The sequence below is a fragment of the Loxodonta africana genome, chromosome 22 (genome assembly GCF_030014295.1).
Source record: "Loxodonta africana isolate mLoxAfr1 chromosome 22, mLoxAfr1.hap2, whole genome shotgun sequence".
NCBI classification, from domain to species: Eukaryota; Metazoa; Chordata; class Mammalia; order Proboscidea; family Elephantidae; genus Loxodonta; species Loxodonta africana.
In genome coordinates, this window is record NC_087363.1 from 41971165 (window position 1) to 41993723 (window position 22559).

Consider the following 22559-nt stretch of genomic DNA (forward strand, 5'->3'; position numbering starts at 1 on the left):
GTCACTATGTCAGTAGGGCCTGCATTAAGAATGGTGGTTTCCTGCAAATTATTTTATTTGCGTTATTTACTTGAGAACCTAGAAGACGCTAGGGGAATGGAGCTGGAGCAGAGAGAAAAGGAGGCATATAAAAGAAAGTAGATAATAATACATATAGTAGGATTTCATTTTTTGCTATAAATAAAAAAGAAAGGATGTTGGTATATAAGAAAATGTATCAGTTCTGGGTGGTAGCATCATGGCTGATTTGTTTTCTTTTTCCTTTTTGTGTATCTATATTTAAAGTAAACTTTGTGACTTTTATTATGCAAGTAGTAACATATTCACTGTAGAAAATAGAATCTACAGATTTAAAAAAGAAGACAATAAAAGCCTCCTGTAATTCTACCACACAGAGATAATTACATTCATATTATAATATGTCTCTTTTGAGATATTTTTCTATGTCTCTAAGCACGCATGCAGTCCCTGGGCGGTGATTCCAATCCACCCAGAGGCACTTTGGCAGAGACACATGGTGATCTACTTCCAAAAAATCAGCCATTGAAAACCCTCTGGAGCACAGCTCTCTTACACACACGAGGTCACCATGAGTCAGAATGGACTCGACGGCAACTAAGAACAACAACATATCCTAAATTTATTGTGTTTGGTGAAATTGAAGTGATTGTGAAGACCAGGCAATGGTGAAAGATGGTACATTTCAGAAAATCCATAATCAAATACAGAAGTTATTTAAGTTATAGTGTAAGGAAAAAAATATTTGAAGTAGTCAGTGAGAACCCAATCTTAATTTGTTATATTTTCCCCTAAAGAATATAGATTACTTATGTAATCAAAATCAATAAAGTCAATTAATCAAATATTTCAAATGGCTCAGAAAGTGAAGGTGAAGGAAAAGGGTCACACACACAGAAATCCCAGATGTAGGAGGCTGTAACCCTCAAGTTTCTCTGCCTGTAGAGGTAGCAAAGGGCCACCCATGGCAGCTCTGCCTTGTTTATTGCATGTTTACCCAAAGCCCCCAGCTCCCTCTGCTCAGTGTCGCTTTCTCACCTCCCCCCACCCCCAGAAAATGATGAAGGACAACAACCTGGTGCGCCACCTGGACGCCTGTGAGACCATGGGCAATGCCACGGCCATCTGCTCAGACAAGACTGGCACGCTGACCACCAATCGCATGACAGTGGTACAGGCCTACGTTGGTGACGTCCACTACAAGGAGATCCCCGACCCCAGCTCCGTCAATGCTAAGACCATGGAGCTGCTAGTCAACGCCATCGCCATCAACAGCGCCTACACCACTAAGATCCTGGTAAGTGGGTGCCAGCTGCAGTCACTAAGGGGAGCCACTAGAGAGCGTGACATCCATGGGATGATGCAGAAATACTGGACGGGTTGAGCAAAGTGATTCGCAGTTTTTGTTTTGTTTTGTTTTTTAATTGTGGTGATATGTAACAAAACAGTTGCCATTTCAACTTTCTTCATGTGTACAATTCGGTGACATTTACTATGTTTATCATGTTGTTCAACCATCACCATGATCCATTTCCAAACTTTTCCATCACCCAAGCTCCGAGTCCTCGAAGCAATGAATCCCCCTTTCCCACCTGCTCCTGGTAACCACTAGTAAACTTTGGTCTCTATACACGTGCCTATTCTAGATATTTCATATATAAAAAAAAAATAAGTGAGATAATACAATGTTTGTCCTTCTGTAACTGATTTCACTGGGCATAATGTTTTCAAGGTTCATCCATGTTGTAGGATGTATCAGAACTTATTTCTCTTTATGGCTAAGAAATATTCTCACATTTTGCTTATCCATTCGTCTGTTGATGGACACTTGGGATGTTTCCACCTTTTGACATTGTGAATAATACTGGAATGAACATTGGTGTACGACTATCTGTTTACATTCCTGCTTTCAATTCTTTTGGATATATACCTTGGAGTGCAATTGCCGGTTCATATGGTAATTCTACGTTTAACTTTTTGAGGACCACCAAACTGTGATTTGTGTTTTTAAATCCTTCTGATATTTTGGGGGATGATCAGAGAGTGAGCAATTTGTTTCTCTTTTACTTAGTATTCCATTAACATTGCTTTGTTTGTGTGACTGTATTAGTCAGGGCTCTCCAGAGAAACAGAACCAACAGGAGGTATATATATATATTTCTCTATAGTAGATGTCGCTAATGTAGGCCTGTACGACTATCGTGCATTATACCTATATATGCAGTAGGTAAGTAGGTAAAAAAAAAAAAAAATTGTGTAGGTAGAGGTTTATTTTAAAGAATTGGCTCACTTGACTCTGGGGGCAGAGAAATCCAAAATCCATAGGCCAGGCAGACTGGAAACTCCAGCAGGATGTCTATGCTGCAATCTTGAGGCAGTATCTTCTCCCTCAGGAAACCTCAGTTTTTGCTGCTGAGGTCTTCAACTGATTGGATGAGGCCCACCCACATCACGGAGGGTAATCTACTTTACTTAAGGTCAGGTGACTGTAAATGTTAATCACATGTAAATACCTTCATAGTAACATCTAGACTAGTATTTGGCCAAACAACTGGGCACCATAGTCTAGCCGTGTTGACTAGTAAAATTAACTATAACAATGACCAAAAAAAAAGATTGTTTTTGTGTTTTTTAAATCCTGTCATTGATCCCTCCCCAAAACAAAAATTTTTATTAGCTAGAGTTTTCCACATAACTAACTACCCCAAAACTTAGTGGCTCAAAACTACATATTTAGCTCACAATTCTGCAGGTCAACTATTCAGGCTGGGCTCAGCTGGGTGGTTCTTCTGGTCCTGGATGGGCTTCTTCATGTATCTGTGGTGGTTCAAGTGGAGGCTCTGCTGAAGTTGGCAGGACCATAGGCTGATCTCGGAGGGCCTACTCTGTGTGGTCTCACCCCCTCCAGCAGGCTAACCTGGTCTTGTTTACATAGTGACAATAGGATTCCAAAAGAAAGAGCAGAAGTGTGCAAGGCCTCTTGAGGCCATGACTCTGAACTGGCCCAGAATTACTTTGCTGCATTCTATTAGCCAACACAAGTCAGGAGGCCAGTCTAGACTCAGGAGGGGGGAAATAGACTCCACCTGTTGATGGGAGTAGCTGCAAAGTCATTTTGCAAAGGGGATGGATTCAGAGACGGGAATAACTGTGGCAGTTTTCACAATCTACCACAGAAGGTATTGATTGTTAGTAATGGTAGTAGTATTACTAGTTTTGATGAGCAAAACTCTTATATTACGGTCTCAGCTAAGCTGCTACGTGCCTAGATTCATCATGCTGTCATCCTTATTGGGTTGAGAAGCACATGTTGCCTTTTCATAATTAGTCAGCATTTCAGTCAAGAGAAACACGAGCTTGCCCATCCAGATGTCAGCCACATCCAGATGTGGGGCATTCCTGCAGAGTGAGCATCTGAGGGACTGGCTGCACTGTTTTGCTTTCCCTCTAAATGTGCCCTAGACCTGACCTCTCTCCCTCCTGCCATTGAGCCAGCTCCAGCCTTCCCAATCAGACTGGGTTTGTGTGAACCACCAGCTGCTTTATCCAAATGGGGAGAAGAGCATGAGTCGATAGGGAGGGGCCCAGAACTGGTGCAGGGAAGAGAGGAGGCGGCTCTGCCCACAGACACTGGGGCTGCAAGAGCAGCATACTCCACTGCAGCTCTGCAGCCACCACCTCACTCTTGAGCTGCTGACAACAGAGGCAGAATTCATAAAAGGGGAAAGTCGGTCAGGAGAATGTGTGCTAATGAGTGATAGAGAACCCTGGGGCTAATGCCAGAAGTGACAATTTTTGTCTTCTTCCCCCTCCCCTCCTTCCCTCCCCCCAACTTGGGAATCAAGGGAGAACAGGGATACTCTATTCTGCTCCCCAGCCTTCCTAAAACAACCGAGGTGTTGTTAATGACCTCGTCCTGCCCACATGGCAAGGTGACTCTCAGAGCAGGCTTCAGGTCGGGAGTGGGGAGCGCAGGGGAAGAGCTCTGTGAAGTGGACTTGGATTGAGATGTATCTTATTGAACTACAGCAATAAGGAGTTCTGGGATTTGCCAGGAGGGCTGCAGAAATATCTCCACAGCAAGGAGCCTCAATTAGTCAGTGTTACGTAGCACTGGCAGCAAAACTAAAATCACACTTGCAGGTGTTGGTTAACTGAGTCTGTGTGTCTAGGTGGCCTGGAAGACAGGGGTCTATCAGTACACCTGGGGAGAATGTGTAGCTGCTGAGACAGGAGAGAAATCGGTGACCAGAGAACAGGGATCCTTGGTTTATAACCCAAGCCAAGTCACTGGCCCTTCTGGGCACCAGTGTCCCCTTCTGTCCCTTGAACCCAGGCATCTTGGGATCCCTGAGCCTCACTTTCTTGGTCTTCCCAGGCTCTCGTTGCCTGGGGCTGACATCCATAGGTATGGAAGAGGCAGCAGAGGCCCCTGGTATGACTGGACAGTGGTTAAAGCTCGTACTGTGAAGGCAGATGGCCTGGGTTCGAATCCCTCACTAGCTGTGTGAGTGTTATTTAACTTCTCCATGCCTCAGGTTCCTGGGGAAATAATAGGCTTGTTGTGAGGATGTAATGAGTTAGTAAGTGGAAAGTGCCTGGCTCATATACAGCACTGCAGCATGATTAATGATGTCATTGTTATTCAGCCAAGAAATTACCCACTGAAAGGGAAGTCCACTTGCAGCAATGCAGAGGCTAACAAATAGACAGCGTAGACACAGGGCTAGCGAGGGAGAAGGTCTTGCCCAATGTCACACAGGCAGTTAGTGGCAAAGCCAATCTAGAATCCCTATATTTTGGCTCCCATGCCCTGGATACCCCGAAGCCAGCTATTGAGTTGGGATGCCCAGACCAGGTTCTTGGTCACTGAGAACCAATTCTGCAGCATATTTTGCCTACTGTGGTCTTAGGAAGGAAAGCCTGGGGCCAGAGGGTCCAGCCAGGAACTGCCCTCCTGGGCCCAGATGAAGACTGTGAAGATGTGGGGATTGCTCAGCCCAGGGGTCCAGCCACTCACCAAACCAAGGTGGGAAATCTAGACTGCAAGCCTTCCTGACACCATGCAAGAGGATACAGGGCAGGAATTTGTCCTCCCCATGCTACTCTCAGCTTTGATTGGAAAATGAGCCTGGCCTAGGGCTCCCACACGCTGTATTTCCCCCTCCACAAGAGCACTAATTCCTCTGTGACTTCTTGCTGTCTGATGCCCCAGGAGGCTGTGGGCTTCTTTAGAACTGATTCATCTCTGTGCCCCTGGGCATAGGCTCCTGGGAAATACTGGGTGGATGAGTGTGTGGTAGGTAGGTAAGGTAAGCAAATTGATGTGTGAATAAATGGATGGATGTGTAATAGATGGTGGGATGAAGTGTAGGTAGGGAGAGGAATAGATGGGTAGGTGGATGAGTGGATGGATGGACGGACGGATGGACAGATGGATGGATGTGTGGCTGTTTGGATGGATCAGTATGAATGGGGGGTCTCAGAACAGAATTGATATCTTTACCTTCTGCTTCCCTGTTCTTGTAGTAGTAAGAGGTAGGAGTTGGCCCCAGGCCCAGTCCCATGGCCAACACTAGTGCTGTCTTAGCACCTCCAGTCTGCTCAGCTGGTTTCTTCTGCAACCTCCCTCAGCCATCCTGGCTGCATTGATCCTGAGACCTCCTGATAAGCTGACAACCTTTTGTCTAAAAAGAAAAACACTAGATGAGGGTGGGTTCTGTGAGTGTAGTCTACATGGACTCACAGACCTAAAGACCACCTAGTCCAACCTCTTCATTTTACTCTGAGTCTCTTGTCCCCAGGCACTCCACTAGTGAAGTTAGAACCCAGATGTCCTGACACTCAGTCCGAGAAGCAATGGTTAAGAACTTTGGCTCTGAAGTCAAACAGGCCTGGGTTCAAATCCCAGCTCCAGCACTCACCACCTGTGTGACTCTGAGCAGGTTACTTAACTTCTCTGAGACTTTGTTTTCCAGTCTGTAAAGTGATCATATAGTGAATCATAATTGCTAACATTCACTTGCTGTTGTTAGCTTCCATTGAGTCAACCCCCAACTCATGACGACCCCATATACTATGGGATCAGACCCTCGTGATTCATGGGGTTTCCACTGGTGGATTTTTGGAAGTAGATCTTCAAGCCTTTCTTCCTAGTCTGTTTTAGTCTGAAAGCTCTGCTCAAACCTATTCAGCATCATAGAAACATGCAAGCCTCCACTGACAGATAGGTGGTGGCCATGCATGAGGTGCATTGGCCAGGAATCGAACCTGGGTCTTCTACGTGGAAGGTGAGAATTCTACCACTGAACCATCACTGCCTCCAACATTGACTTAGCCAGGCTCAGTGCTAAGTGCTTAACATATGGTTTCTTGTACGACAACCCATGAAGTAAGTGATACCGCATCTCCAGTTCATAGATAAGGACACTAAAGCTGAGAGCAGTTAAGGGACATGCCCAGAGTCCCACCGTGGGTAAGAGGCCCAGCCCATCTGACCAGAAGCCTGTGCAGCTCACCACTCCATGCCCACCCACCGGCTGCAGCTCTGTGCCTGCCTCAAGGGCTGCTGTGAAGGTCAAACTGAGGCCATGAACAGAGAGCACACAGCACGGTGTTTGGCATGTAGTAAGCACACAGCTCACATTAGTTATTATTCTATCATTGTTTCTGAATTTGGCCTCTCTGCAGTAAGTTTTTGCCAGCCACTAACTTGCTTGACCCTCCACATTCCTTTCAGATAATCAGGGCAGATAAGACAATTCCCATCTTGCAGTTAAAAAAATGGAGTTGTAGAAACATCAAGTGACCTGCCCCGAGTTAGGTCCAGAGCCCAGAAATTCTAGAGGAGTTCTCCAAGCAGGCGAGGGGGCAAGGGCATCCCAGGCAGAGGGCAAGCTTCCATCGAGTCAGCCCCAGACTTCATGATGACTCCATGTACAATGGGATCAGAACCTTGTGATCCATGGGGTTTTCATTGGCTGAGACCTAAAGATACAAGACTCATTTCAGAAACAATGGGTGATCTGTGACCACCTGAGCACTACTATGGGGAGGAGTGATGAGAGGGGAGGCTGAGAGGGCTGGGGCCAGCCCAGTGGCAGCAGATTAGACCTTCACAGGCTTTCTCATCACTGACCTCAGCAAAACCACTCCAGGCACCAGAGTGGGTGGTACAAGGCCGCAGGCAGGGAGGCCAAGAGCCAGCCTCCCTCTCAGAAGCCAGCCTCCCTCCCAGCCCCCATCACCTCTGAGGATGGTGGAGGTTCTTTTCCTCCCACCCTGTTTCTACCAATAGGAACTGGACTTGCCCTACATGAATCATCTTTTAGTCAGAAATTACTTACCTGCCTAAGAAATGCTAGCACACCCTCAGAGTTCCATGGTCATCTCCGACCCTTTGAACATCAAGACTTCCACCAGTTCCTCCTCCTGGGCCTGCTGCTGCTCAGAGCACAGCTGAGCTTGACGATAGAAATAGCTCTTGCCTCACACGGTTGAGGCCCTGCGCTTTCTCGGGAAAAGTTTCCTCTTCTACCCATGTTTACCCTGCAACCCAAAGCCACCCAAGAGGACGTTCATGTTATATTTTATGAGGCCTCTTTTAAAGTAGGTTGACACGGTGGTTGAGATTTGAATTATTGAACTGAGGATGAGTGTTTGCTGAGCTGATTTTTTCGGGGGGGGGCAGGTTATGGCCTATTTCTTTTTTTTTTTAATTGTGCTTTAAGTGAAAGTTTACAAATCAAGTTAGTCTCTCATACAAAAATTTATATACACTTTGCCATATACTCCTAGTTGCTCTCCCTGCAATAAGACAGCATGCTCCTTCTCTCTGCTCTCTATTTTTGAGTCCATTCCACCAGCCTCTGACCCCCTCTGCCCTCTCATCCACCCTCCAGGCAGGAGCTGCCCACATAGTCTCATGTGTCTACTTGATCCAAGAAGCTCACTCCTCACCAGTATCATTCTGTATCCCATAGTCCAGTCCAATGCCTGTCTGAAGAGTTGGCTTTGGGAACGGTTTCTGTCTTGGGCCAACAGAAGGTCCAGGGACCATGACTTCTGGGGTCCTTCTAGTCTCAGTCAGACCATCAATTCTGGTCTCCCTACGAGAATTTGAGGTCTGCATCCCACTGCTCTCCTGCTCCCTCAGGGGATCTCTGTCATGTACCCTGTCAGGGCAGTCATCAGTTGTAGCTGGGCACCATCTAGTTCTTCTGGTCTCAGGCTGATGTGGTCTCTGGTAAATGTGGCCCTTTCTGTCTTTTGGGCTCATAATTACCTTGTGTCTTTGGTGTTCCTCATTCTCCTTTGCTCCAGGTGGGTTGAGACCCATTGATGCATCTTAGATGGCCGCCTGCTAATGTTTAAGACCCCAGAAGCCACTCTCCAAAGTGGGTTGAAGAATGTTTTCTTAATAGATTTTATTATGCCAATTGAGCTAGATGTCCCCTGAAACCACGGTCCCCAAACCCCTGCCCTGGCTACGCTGGCCTTTGAAGCATTCGGTTTATTCAGGAAACTTCTTTGCTTTTGGTTTAGTCCAATTGTGCTGATCTCTCCTGTATTGTGTGTTGTCTTTCCCTTCACCTAAAATAGCTCTTGTCTACTATCTAATTAGTGAATACCCCTCTCCCTCCCTCCCCTCCTACTCTCGTAACCATCAAAGAATATTTTCTTCCCGTTTAAACAATTTCTTAAGTTCTTATAATAGTGGTCTCATACAATATTTGTCCTTTTGCAACTGACTAATTTCACTTAGCATAATGCCTTCAAGATTTCTCCATGTTATGAAATGTTTCACGGGTTCATCATTGTTCTTTATCAATGTGTAGTATTCCGTTGTGTGAATATACCATAATTTATTTATCCATTCATCTGTTGATGGGCACCTTGGTTGCTTCCATCTTTTTGCTATTGTAAACAGTGCTGCAATGAACATGGGTGTGCATATATCTGTTCGTGTAAAGGCTCTTATTTCTCTAGGATATATTCCGAGGAGTGGGATTGCTGGATCGTATGGTAGTTCTATTTCTAGCTTTTTGAGGAAGTGCCAAATCGATTTCCAAAGTGGTTGTACCATTTTACATTCCCAGCAGCAGTGTATAAGTGTTCCATGCTCTCTGCAACCTCTCCAACATTTATTATTTTGTGTTTTTTGGATTAATGCCAGCCTTGCTGGAGTGAGATGGAATCTCATTGTAGTTTTGATTTGCATTTCTCTAATGGCTAATGATCGTGAGCATTTCCTCATGTGTCTGTTAGCTACCTGAATGTCTTCTTTAGTGAAGTGCCTGTTCATATCCTTCGCCCATTTTTGTATTTGAGTTTTTGCAGTATCATATAGATTTTAGAGATCAGATGCTGATTGGAAATGTCATAGCTAAAAACTTTCTACCAGTCTGTAGGTAATCTTTTTACTCTTTTGGTGAAGTCTTTGGATGAGCATAGGTGTTTGATTTTTAGGAGTTCCCAGTTATCTAGTTTCTCTTCTGGTGTTTGTGCATTGTTAGTAATGTTTTATATACTGTTTATGCCATGTATTAGCATTGTCCCTGTTTTTCTTCCATGATCTTTATCATTTTAGATTTTATATTTAGGTCTTTGATCCATTTTGAGTTAGTTTTTTGGCATGGTGTGAGGTATGGGTCTTGTTTCATTTTTTTGCAGATGGGTATCCAGTTATGTATAGCCTATTTCTGAACATGTAAACTATGGTGAGAAAAGTATCACTGGAGCCCCTAAAATGGTTCCAGAGGGAGGAGGCAGGAAGGATTCCCTTGGCTGGACACTTTTCCTGAATAAACAAGCCAAGCTTCCCCTGGTTAGAAAACCCAAGTCCTCAGGATACCCCATTCTGAAAATGAGGTAGCCACGTTGCCACCAGCCCCCAGGAAGACCCAGTATCTCCAAAAAGACAGGGATTGTTGGCTTTATTGTGTTTCCCACAACTCTTAGAACTAGGGCAGATGGTAGGGGCTGTGGAGAAGCGGGGAGGTACGGGAAGTGACTATGAGAAGTAGAGACAAACGTTGAATTCAGATATCCTGGCCCGAAGCCCAGGGCTCAATCTAATATTCTAATGAATCTCCAAGTCCCCCTGAGTCAGGCCACACCCTGGACTGGGCTCTGTCCAAGCAGGGGTGCCAGGAGGTACAGAAGACTCTGGAAGTGACTGTGCAGGACATTAAGATGGGGTGGGGGTGAAGGAAGTTCTGGAGTGTGAACATCCCAGCGAGGCAGCAGCCCTTCTTTTGGTTTCAACAACTGGTTTTGGTTTTTTGTAAACACTAACCCTGGGAGAAGAGTTTAAAGCAAATGACCCAGATGGGAATTCTAATTTTTAACAGAGCTGTTAACCCCTATGGTCCACCCCACTCACTGGCATACATACCTAAGGAGTTTGCTTTCCAGCAGTGTGTCACCATGTTGCCAGGGATTCCCAAGACCCTGCATGGGCCTGTCCTGGTGTGTCTTCTTGGACACCATGTTGGGCCTCTCTAGCCTCCTCACTGGCAGGGCTCTTCTCCTTCACACTCCTCAGCAGTCTGGCACCCAAGGAGGTCCTGGGGAAGACAGACCCTTAGGTGACAATTCTAGAGGCCAAAATTCTGTCCTATCTTGCCCTCCCGTTGGCAGCACCTCCCATATACAAACACAAAATCACTCATTTATTCATTCAACAAACATTTGTTGGATACCCCCTCCATGCTAAAGCTGGGGAGGTAGCAAAATAGACACAGCCCCTGCCTCACTGGACTCTAAACCGGTCACCGGCTAGGTAACTAATGAACCCAGAAACACAGTGCCGTCGAGTCGATTCCGACTCATAGCGACCCTATAGGACAGAGTAGAAGTGCCCCATAGAGCTTCCAAGGTGAGCCACCAGGAACGAACAGATGATCTCAAATGCTACTGGGAAGCAGGGGCTGCTGGGAGAGCATGTGCTATAGGGCTCAGAATCAGGAACACCTGTGGGTAAATCCTAGCTTGGCCACTTACTAGTGTGACCTAGCCTTTCTGGGCCTCACTTTCCACAACTGTAAAATGGGAATAACAAGAGGGAGTTGTAACGATGCTTGTGAAGAGCTTAGTAAAGTGGTGAGATGTAGTGCTGTTGTTAGCTGCCATTGAGTCGGCCTCCAACTCATGGAAACTCCACGCACAATGGAACAGAATGCCGCCCAGTCCTGTGCCATCCCCATGATTGACTGTGAATTGGACTGTTGTGATCCATAGAGTTTTCACTGGCTGATTTTCAGAAGCAGATCACCAGGCCTTTTTCCTAGTCTGTCTTGGTCTGGAAGCGCCACTGAAACCTGTTCAGCACCATAGCAACATGCAGTGGGGTTGCCAACAGACAGGCCGTGGCTGTGCATGAAGCGCATTGGCCAGAACAAACCCAGGTCCCCCACATGGAAGATGAGAGTTCTACCACTCCACCAATGCTCCCTGAGCACACAGTAGGCACTCAAAAAATGGTCATTGCTGCTGCTGTTGAGGTTGGATTTGTGGTTCACCTGGGGGTGCCAGGGAAGCCTTCGCAGCCAGTGCGTATCCTTGAAGGATGAGTAGGAGCTGGGTGGGCCACAGGAGATGTCCAATTAGCATAAAGTCATTTTCTAACTCACTCAGAAAAATCATCATATCACAATTCATGAAGCTATGGGGTTTTTTATCTCACTTTTGCAGATGTAATTTATAACTGGTAGCTCTTCAAATCACCATTCATTGATCTGAGACCCACCTGCTCCCCCGCATCTCAGAACAGGAGCGTGAATTGACCTCTCAAAGTTACACCCTTGGCTTCACCCAGCATCCCAAAGGGCTGGGTACCCCCACGAGGAAATGTGGCAGATGAAGCTCTGAACTGGGAGTCAGGAGGCATGGGGACTAGCCTCAGGCCTGGCATTCCCCAGGCTGTGGCTTCCAGCAAGTCACTTCCCTCCCTGGTCCCGTTTCCTCTCTCTCAAAATAGTAGCACCACCAACGCCTTCACTTCCTTATGGAGTTGGAGCCCTGGAGGCAAAAAGAGTCTACAGCAAGAGCAAAGCCTCTGGGTTTGTCAGAATAAAAAGCCGAGAGAAAAAAAGGAGGGCCCCACTTCTTAGTACCACATGTAGGCGATTTCAGATCTCGAGTTCATAGGAACAAACTGAATTACGGAGGAGGCAGCTCTGCCATTTGCAGCCATGGATTGTTGTTTGAAATCCTTTTAGAGGAAAATTAAAATATTTCACAGAGGGTAATAAAATGCCGAGTGTTTTGCAGGCCTGACTGTTCTGCTCTCTTGGGCAAATAAGTAATTAGGCATTTTTATTTAAGTCCTCCACGTCGTCATTTGCTTTCATTAGTGGAGGGAAAAAAAAAAAAATTGTTGTGGAAAACGCATAAACCTCTGGAACTCTCCAGAAGGTTGATTATAAAATTGTAAATAAATAAAGTTTAAGAGCACAACATAACAGCATATGGCAGAAACAAAGGGAAGTGCGTGGAATTTCTTTTCCCAGACGTCAGAAATGGGAAGCTGTATTAGAGCTCTCTGCTTCCCAATCAGATCTCATCCAAGACCTTGGGAGTGGGGATACTTACAAGGCGCCAAATGCCGGAGATGTCACTCAGCCTGGCTGTGGGAGCTGGGGAGGGTACCCTGAACCTGGCCCCCTGCCCAGCCTCACTCCTCTGAGGGACCCCAAACCCTTCCTCGCCCTACCATCGCTCACCACAGTCTGCTTTAAGGAAATGTTTGATTGCCCTCTCTGCTGGAGATCTTATGCCCCAACCTCTCCATTTTACAGATGGGGAGATTGAGGTCATGGGCTTAGGGTCTAAGGCTCTTTCCTTCCCTGCATCCTTGGGTCTCAGGACCTCTGGGGGCTGAGGGTTTGTTTCATCACCCATGTCCCCACAGAGCTCAGGTCTGCTCTGAGGACCTGAGCACTAACTGCAGAAGCAGGAGTGGGTTAGGGACACGTCTGGGAGCTGAAGGAGGGTCAGCGCTGTCCCCCACACAGCCTGGCCATGCTGGCATCTTCTTGAGTTTGTTCACCTTGTTCCTGCCTGGGCTGCTCTTTTACGCAACATGAGCGAGGTGGAGGGTGAGGATCCAGAGGGCTTCTTGGGCAAGGCTGGTCTGAAACCCATGAACAGCCATTAATGGGGGCCACAGACATGTTCATGGGGGTTTCTTCCTCTTCAAAATCTCTTTAGGGCTTGGATTTATCTGGGGCAACTTTTTCCCACTCCCAAATCTACCTCCACCTGAGTTGCTGTGTATTAATTTTATTTCAGGAGCGTGAGTGGGCATGTGTGTGAGTGTGCAGGCCTGTGGGAGGTGAATTTGCACGCAGATCTGAACTCCTCCAGCTGCCTGCCAATCCCACCATCACGTGGGGCACCTTGTTTTACCTGTTCACCTGTGCCTCCCTTGCCACCCTGGCCTTTCATTGAGCCATCAGCTAACAATTACTAAGTGCCTACTGTATGCTGGGCTCTGTGCTAGCCCTGAAAACCTATTGAGTAGGAGGCCCCAATGCTTTCACTCTTTTAAACCATGCTGTTTTCAAAGAGAAGGAGATATTTGAGCTGGCCCTTAAAGGGTGAGGAGGAGTTTGCCTGGCAAGGAAGGGGAAGGATGGCGAGAGAAGGAACAGCAGAGGCAAAGGCACAGAGGCATGGCACAGCCCATGTTCAGAGGCCACACGGGGAAGAGGAGGGGCTGGGGAGACGCAGTTGCTGATGCTACTGAGAAAGTCTGGAGGGCAGGCCCTTGTGGAATTCCTGCAGTACCAGCATCTGGCACTTGTTGTTGTTGTTGTTAGGTGCCATAGAGTCAATTTCGACTCATAGTGACCCCGTGTAACAAAGTAGACCTGCCTCCATAGAGTTTTCTAGGCTGTAATCCTTATGAGAGCAGATCACCAGGTCTTTTCTGCCTCAGCACTGCTGGGTGGATTCAAACCACCAACCTTTTGGTTAGCAACTGAGCACTTAACCACTGAGTCACCAGGGCTCCTTACCTGGCACTTACCCGTTGGCGTCAAGTTGATTCTGACTCATAGTGACCCTATAGGACAGAATAGAGCTGCTGACCTTTTGGTTACCAACTGTAGCTCTTAACCACTGCACCACCAGGGCTCTTAGTAGGCGCTTAACGAATGAGTAGAGGGAGGCAGGGGAGGGAAGGGAGGGCCAGAAGAATGGGCAAGTAAATGGTGGCTTATCCATACAATGGAGTTTATACAGCATTTAAAAATGAGCAAATTAGGAAGTTTTGAACATGCAAAACAGCACTACTCTTATGCACATATGTGTGCATATATACAGAGCCCGTCGGTGGTACAAACCGTTAAGCAAGCCCTCAGCTACTAACCAAAAGGTTAGAAGTTCCCATCCACACAGAGGTGCCTCTGAAGAAAGGCCTGGTGATCTCTTTCTGAAAGATCCGCCATGGAAAACCCTATGGAACACAGTTCTACTTTGATACACATGAGACTCAACAGCAAAGGGTTTGGTTTGGTATATATACATGTACATATACGTAAAACCAAAAACCCCCCATTGCCATCAAGTCAATTCCGACTCACAGCGACCCTGTAGGACAGGGCAGAACTACCCCATATGGTTTCCAAGGAGCACCTGGTGGATTTGAACTGCCGACCTTTTGGTTAGCAGCCAAGCCCTTAACCAGCATGCTACCAGGGTGTCCATATGTACATACATACATGAATTAGGGTGAACTACCTAAAATTGCCAATATTTAACCATACTTTTACATACAGCCTCTCTGGAGAAAAATCTTAAGCAAATAGGCATAATCTACGAAGCAGGGCGGTGGGTACACAGCTGTTGATTATATTGTTCTCTGTACTTTTTTATGTCTGGAATAGTTCATACTTTTTTAAAAGCTGGCTTTGCTCACCCCCTTCAACCCTGAGCTAGGGTTGGGCCAGGGATGCAGAAGACTGAGGGTGCCAGGATCGGCAGAGGGTCCACCTGAGGGGAGAGGAGGTGGGCAGAAGCTGGTACCCAGAGCCCAGCCCCATTCCACACACACCAGGTGGCAGCCCCGGAGCTCAGGGACAGCGGAGGGGAACCTCCTGGGCCGGCCCTGCCCTGGGTTTTAACCGCCCTGCCTGTCCTGCAGCCCCCGGAGAAGGAGGGCGCCCTGCCTCGGCAGGTGGGCAACAAGACAGAGTGTGGCCTGCTGGGCTTTGTGCTGGACCTGAAGCAGGACTACGAGCCCGTGCGCATCCAGATGCCAGAGGAGAAGCTATACAAAGTGTACACCTTCAACTCCGTGCGCAAGTCGATGAGCACAGTCATCAAGCTGCCCGACGAGAGCTTCCGCATGTACAGCAAGGGTGCTTCTGAGATCGTGCTCAAGAAGTAAGTGGCAGCGAGCGCAGTGGGGAGGCGGACGCCAGGCTTCAGTGTTATCTGGAATGTTCTCTTTTTTAAAAAAGAAAAATCTTAGGCAAATAGGCAGAATGGGAAGATTCTACCAAGCAGGGTGCTGGGCTAAGGGCTGTGCCCTTCGAGGGGAGCTGGGATGTCCAGGTCATGCAGGGCCTAGCAGCAGGCCTGGCTGGGCTGGGGGGGGTCACCTAGCACCAGAAGGCACAGAGAGAGACAGGTCCTGCCTGAGGTCACACAGCAAGACTTACCTCCAGGGCCTCTTGCCTGGTGCTCTTTTCACTATATTCTCTTTAAAATTTCTACCGAGTTCTCCTCCTCCTCCCTAAATCAACAGGATCATCAGGAAGTTCTACCCATTATCACACTGAGATCTCTCTTATTTCACTCCCCTTAGGATAGAGTTGGTTGTTGGTAACTATTTTCATTGCTGGCCAGTTTCAGGTGCCAGAAATAAGTCTGGAGAACTAAGCAAATCACTCCCCCTCTCTGGGCCTCAGTTTCCCCACTCATACATTGAGGGGATTCATATAGCCCCGTGGTTCTCAACCCTGGCTGCACATTGGAACAGCCCAGGGAGCTTTTAAAAAACCACTGACTCCTGGACTCGAGACAAATTGAGTTAGAACCTCTGGGGCAGATATTTGCAGTAGGGCTGCCCAGTTTCTTTTTAGCAGATATTTGTGAGCAGACTGCCCAGTTTCTTTTTGGCTGGTTCTAATTTCATCCCTGCCTGGATCCGGGGGCCTGACTGTGTGCTCCCAGCCCGGAAGCACTATGGGAAATGGACCAGGGCAGGCACTGGCTGATGGACCATGGACAGCTGGGCATCACTGGGGAGAAGGAGGAGACTCCGAGCCAATCAGAGTGAGGAGTCTCTGGGCCCTTAGCCGGGCCCAACCCATCACCCTCCTGTGCTCCCCACAGGTGCTGCAAAATTCTCAACGGGGCAGGTGAGCCCCGGGTCTTCCGGCCCCGCGACCGGGATGAGATGGTGAAGAAGGTGATTGAGCCCATGGCCTGTGATGGGCTCCGTACCATCTGCGTGGCCTACCGCGACTTCCCCAACAGCCCCGAGCCCGACTGGGACAACGAGAATGACATCCTCAACGACCTCACCTGCATCTGCGTGGTGGGCATCGAGGACCCCGTGCGGCCCGAGGTAGGCCCCCAGGGCCAGCAGGCTCAGGGAGGGGACCTGAAGCCGGGAGTCCAGTCAGCTGGGGACATCTAGTATAAGTCGCTTCACCTTACTGAGCCTCAGCTTCCGTGACCCCATTGGGGCTGTCTGCTTATGTGCTCCAAAAGGTTCGGACTCATAAGACCAGCACAGGCCACACTTGGCCGAGTCTGCTCAGGACACAGGGCAGGAGGCACAGCCTGCCAGCAGGGCAGCAGGGGTGGTCTCTTCCGTGGAAGTAGTCCTTCCACCTGCCCACCTGGCCAGAGGGTAGGTGGGAGAGCTGCTCTAGCTCAGAAGCCTCTGCCCTCCAGGAGCCAGGATCTCTTGTAACAAATCCCTGGGCCTGGATTCTAGGATCCCTGCAAAGGGCATGGCCAGTAACTCAGGAAACCCCTGAGTGTCCCCATCAGTATTTTCCCACTACAAACGCAGTTGACCCTGGCAAACAGTTGACCCTGGCAAGGTTGTCTAGGAGCACAGCTGACAGTCTGTCCTTGTCAGTTTTCCGGGGCCAGAGCTAGAAAGTTCGTGGAGACAGCACTGCCTCACCAGCACGGAGGGAAGCAATGAGTACGAGTGCACCTAATGGGTGCCCAACACACAGTAGCCCTGCAGTATTCTTCAGCTGAATCTGCCCCTGGGAAGAAGACAGAGAATTCAATGCTAGGGGATTTTCGGGTTGGGGTACACATGTGGTCAGCAGGCTTCCCTGGCTGGAGAGAAGCTGTTGGGAGAAGAGAGAGCTGCCTTGGCTCTCCAAAATGTGGCGGCTTGGGTCAGGTGGAGGGGGTCCGCTCACCTGTGAGGCCCCAGGGGGCAGTGTGAGGACTTTACCTCCTCTGAGGCCTAACGCAGATGCTGCATCCAGACCCGGCTCTCCAGCCAGGCCTGACTGTGTCCAGTTAGGCCTTGGCTGTGAAATTTGGTGGCAGACAATGCCCTGCGAGCCACCTGCCTTCAGCAACTTCAGTGTCCCTGACTGGCCCTGCCACCATCATCTGGGGGCCTCCGGGCCTTCCCTATGCCTCCCGGAGCCTCAGTTTCCCCTTTTTCAAAGTAGAAGAGGTAGACGAGATGCTGAGTTCCTGTTGTAAGATTCTGCATTCCAAAGACTGAGTGAAACTAGATAGAGGGTCGCAGACATGAACTTTTCCCATTTAGGTGGGGGCGGTGGGGGCTGAAAGCATGAGCTTGAGCAACAGACAGGCCTGGGATCCTAAGTCCCAACATTGCTGGCTCTGTGACCTTGGCCAGTTACATAACCCCTCTGAGCCTCAGCTTCCTCATCTGTAGACTAGGAATAATAATAGTATTTCCCACTCAGCATATTGTGAGGAATCATGTCATGCACATAGAAGCAACAAGCAGTGTCTGTCATAAGGTTGGTGGCCCATAAATGTGGATGCCTTCCTTCATTGCCCTCCCCAGTAGATTCATGACCCTGGATTCCTAACACAAAATAGCCCTAAACGCAGAGCCTGGCATACAGAAGGTGCTCAGTGAGTGTGTGTGGAATGAATGAATGAGAATGAGTGGGACTTGAACCCCAGTCTCTCAATACTATGTCACACACACCCACAGGCCTCCTGTGAGGAGTCGCTGTGGCCTCCTCGTTCCTACCCAGAGCCTAAAACGGCAAAGACGATTAATGCCTCTACGCTTGGCGCTGGACACCCAAGCCCACATTCCTCCTGACTCCGTCTCCCCATCTCCCCGGAGAGACAGGCCGTTTATCACCTCCCTACAGGACGTCTGCTCATTACCAGTGCTAATGGGTCAGGCTTCGCTGGATGTGTTATCTATCTCCTTATTGGAAATCACTCAGAATAAGCCAGAGGCTGAGGCTTGTCCCTGAGCAGGGCAGGAGGCCCAGCTGCATCCTGGGGGTGCCCCGTGCCTTCCCAGCCCGAGACCTCCCTCTGGCCCCTTCCAGAGCTCCCAGTTCGCACCCTGCCTCAGAAGCATCCCTGAGGGCATGAAAGCAGCAACAAACACAAACTTTTTTGACCATGACCCACAATTAAAAATATATTTTACGCTATGACTCAGTAAACACACACACATACAACGGAAACAAGAAATTCACAAAGTAATGTGATGCCCTTAGATATTTTCTGTTCTCTCCCAATTTTTTCTTTTTTTAAATGCTGGTGGCCATCTGCTAAATGGATTTCAGCATTCACTAAATTGGCTGTGACTCAAGGTTTGAACTGTTGATCTAGTCCAAACACGGTCCCACACTCCCAAACTGCAGATGAAAGGACTGAGACTCAAGGATAGCCAGTGTTGTTCCCAAAGTCACACTGCAAGTGGCTGAGTGAATCCAGATTGGAGCCAAATTTTCTGCCTTCCTGCCCCAGAGCTTTCTCCCAGGTACCATAAAAATGAAGGGGCTCTGCGTTTAGGGCTATTTTGTGTTAGGAATCCAGGGTCATGAATCTACTGGGGAGGGCAATGAAGGAAGGCATCCACATTTATGGGCCACCAACCTTATGACAGACACTGCTTGTTGCTTCTATGTGCATGACATGATTCCTCACAATATGCTGAGTGGGAAATACTATTATTATTCCTAGTCTACAGGTTCTAAGTCACAAAGGTAAGGAGAAGAGACAGGGCGTTCCCCAGGGCCTGAGAGGGAGCCAGAGCTGGGCCACTGGCATTTTCTTTTGACAGAGCTCTTGTCCACAGAAGTGGCCTCAGGGAAGCAGGGGGCTGTCTGGTAAATAGGGGGCAACTGGGAGAACTTTCACCCTGGAGGGGCCCTACATTTGAGAAATGGGACCTGAATCCAGGTCTCCACTTTGCCACTAACAAGGTGCTTCCCCTCTCTGTGCGTCAGTTCTTCATTTGTAAAATAGGTCAGCCCAGGTGCTCCTCAGGTTCCTTCTGAGCCCTGGCCTCCTCTGGAAGGTTTAACCTCCTATCTTTTTTGCCTCCTCAGTCAGTGTATTCCTATTAGTGGGCTTTCCTCTCACCTTAGAGCACCCTCACGTTGTGAATTTAGAAGGTGTAAGCTGTATTTTCCCCCACATGTCTGTCAGTTTGTCGTACCGTGGGGGCTTGCATGTTGCTGTGATGCTGGAAGCTATGCCACCGGTATTCAGATACCAGCAGGGTCATCCATGGCAGACAGGTTTCAGCTCAGCTTCCAGACCAAGACAGAGTAGGAAGAAGGACCTGGCAGTCTACTTCTGAAAATAATTAGCCAGTAAAAACCTTATGAATAGCAGCAGGACATTGTCTGATATAGTGCTGGAAGATGAGCCCCCCAGGTTGGAAGGCACTCAAAAGATGACTGGGAAAGAGCTGCCTCCTCAAAGTAGAGTAGACCTTAATGGCAGGAATGGAGTCAACCTTTTGGGACCTTCATTTGCTGACGTGGCATGACTCAAAATGAGAAGAACAGCTGCAAACATCCATTAAAAATTGGAACGTGCAATGTACGAAGTATGAATCTAGGAAAATTGGAAATAGTAAAAAATGAAATGGAACGCATAAACATCAATATCCTAGGCATTAGTGAGCTAACGCGGACTGGTATTGGCCATTTTGAATGGGACAATTATACGGTCTAGCATGCCAGGAATAACTTGAAGAGGAATGGCTTTGCATTCATCATCAAAAAGAACATTTCAAGATCTACAACACTTCCAGTGATAGGATAATATCCACATACCTACAAGGAAGACCAGTGAATATGACCGTCATGGATTGAATTATATCCTCCCAAAAATTCCTGTATCAACTTGGTTAGGCCATGTGCGGTTGTCCTCCATTTTGTGATTGTAATTTTATGTTGAAAGGATTAGCGTGGGATTGTAACGCCACCCTTACTCAGGTCACCTCCCTGATCCAAGGCAAAGGGAGTTTCCCTGGGGTGTGGCCTCCACCACCTTTTATCTCTCAAGAGATAAAAGGAAAGGGAAGCAAGCAGAGAGTTGGAGACCTCATACCACCCAGAAAGCAGCACTGGGAGCAGAGCATGTCCTTTGGACCTGGGGTCCCTGCGCCTGAGAAGCTCTTTGACCAGGCAAAGTTTGAGGACAAGGAATCTTCCCCAAGAGCTGACAGAGAGAGAAAGCTATCCCCTGGAGCTGACACCCTGAATTTGGATTTTTAGCCTACTTTACTTCTACTGTGAGGAAATAAATTCCCCTTTGTTAAAGCCATCCACTTGTGGTATTTCTGTTATGGTGACACTAGGTAACCAAGACAGCGATTATTATTCATATTTATGTACCAACTACTAAGGCCACAGATGAAGAAATTGAAGATTTTTACCAACTTCTGCAGTCTGAAATTGATCGAACATGCAATTAGGATGCATTGATAATTATTTGTGATTGGAATGCGAAAGTTGGAAACAAAGAAGAAGGATAGGTAGTTGGAAAATAAGGCCTTGATGATAGAAATGATGCCGGAGACCGCATGATAGAATTTTGCAAGACCAATGACTTCTTTGCAAATATCTTTTTTCACCAACATAAACAGTGACAATATACATGGACCTTGCCAGATGGAATACAGAGGAATCAAATCAACTACATCTGTGGAAAGAGACAATGGAAAAGCTCGATATCATCGGTCAGAATAAGGCCAGGAGGCAACTGCAGATCAGACCATCAACTGCTCATCCAAGTTCAAGTTGAAACTGAAGAAAATTAGAAAAAATCGATGAGAGCTAAAGTACAATCTTGAGTATATCCCACCTGAATTTAGAGACCATCTTAAGAATAGATTTGATGCGTTGAACACTGATGAAGGAAGACCAGATGAGTTGTGGAATGACATCAAGGACATCAGCCGTGAAGAAAACAAGAGGTCATTAAAAAGACAAGAAAGAAAGAAAAAAACAAAATGAATGTTAGAAGAGACTCTGAAACTTGTTCTTGAACGTCGAGTAGCTAAAGCCAAGGAAGAAATGATGAAGTAAAAGAGCTAAACAGAAGATTTCAAAGGGCAGCTTGAAAAGACAAAGTAAAGTATTATAATGACATGTACAAAGAACTGGAGATAGAAAACCAAAAGGGAAGAACACACTCAGCATTTCTCAAGCTAAAAGCACTGAAGAAAAAATTCAAGCCTCGAGTTGCAATACTGAAGGATTCCATGGGGAAAATATTAAAAGACGCAGGAATCATCAAAAGAAGATGGAAATACTACACATGGCCACTATACCAAAAAGAATTGGTCAACGTCCAACCATTTCAAGAGGTAGCATATGATCAGGAACCTATGGTACTGAAGGAAGAAGTCCAAGCTGCTCTGAAGGCATTGGAGAAAAACAAGGCTCTGGGAATTGATGGAATATCAATTGAGATGTTCCAACAAATGCATGCAGTGCTGGAAGCTCTCATTCATCTATGCCAGAAGATTTGGAAGACAGCTACGTGGCCAAGTGACTGGAAGAGATCCATATTTATGCCTATTCCCAAGAAAGGTGATCCAACAATATCATTAATATCACACCAAGTAAAATTTTGCTGAAGATCATTCAAAAGCCGCTGCAGCAGTATATCGACAGAGAACTGCCAGAAATTCAGGCCAGATTCAGAAGAGGATGTGGAACCAGGAATATCATTGCTGATGTCAGATGGATCCTGGCTGAAAGCAGAGACTACCAGAAGGATGTTTACCTGTGTTTTACTGACTATGCAAAGGCATTCAACTGTGGGGATCATAACAAATTATGGATAACATTACGAAGAATGGAAATTCCGGAACACTTAATTGTGCTCATGAGGAACCTATACATAGATCAAGAGGCAGTTGTTCTAATAGAACAAGGGGATACTGCATGGCTTAAAGTCAGGAAAGGTGTGCATCAGGGTTGTATCCTTTCACCATATCTATTTAATCTGTATGCTGAGCAAATAATCCAGGAAGCTGGAATGTATGCAGAAAGGAACATCAAGATTGGAGAAAGACTCATTAACAA

At 47.3% G+C, this 22559-nt stretch overlaps 1 protein-coding gene across 15 annotated transcripts in view; it reads left to right on the top strand.

Moving 5' to 3' along the window:
• Positions 1 to 22559, top strand: part of ATP2B2 (ATPase plasma membrane Ca2+ transporting 2) — a 151056-nt gene that overhangs the window by 100068 nt on the left and 28429 nt on the right. For 14 of the 15 annotated variants that reach the window (XM_064274899.1, XM_064274888.1, XM_064274890.1 and 11 more), the window contains 3 exons: positions 1073 to 1315; positions 15167 to 15408; positions 16363 to 16597. In XM_064274899.1, coding sequence (XP_064130969.1) covers positions 1073 to 1315; positions 15167 to 15408; positions 16363 to 16597 — 720 coding nt within the window. The remainder of the gene's footprint in view (positions 1 to 1072; positions 1316 to 15166; positions 15409 to 16362; positions 16598 to 22559) is intronic. The other variant, XM_064274900.1, reaches the window with a different exon arrangement.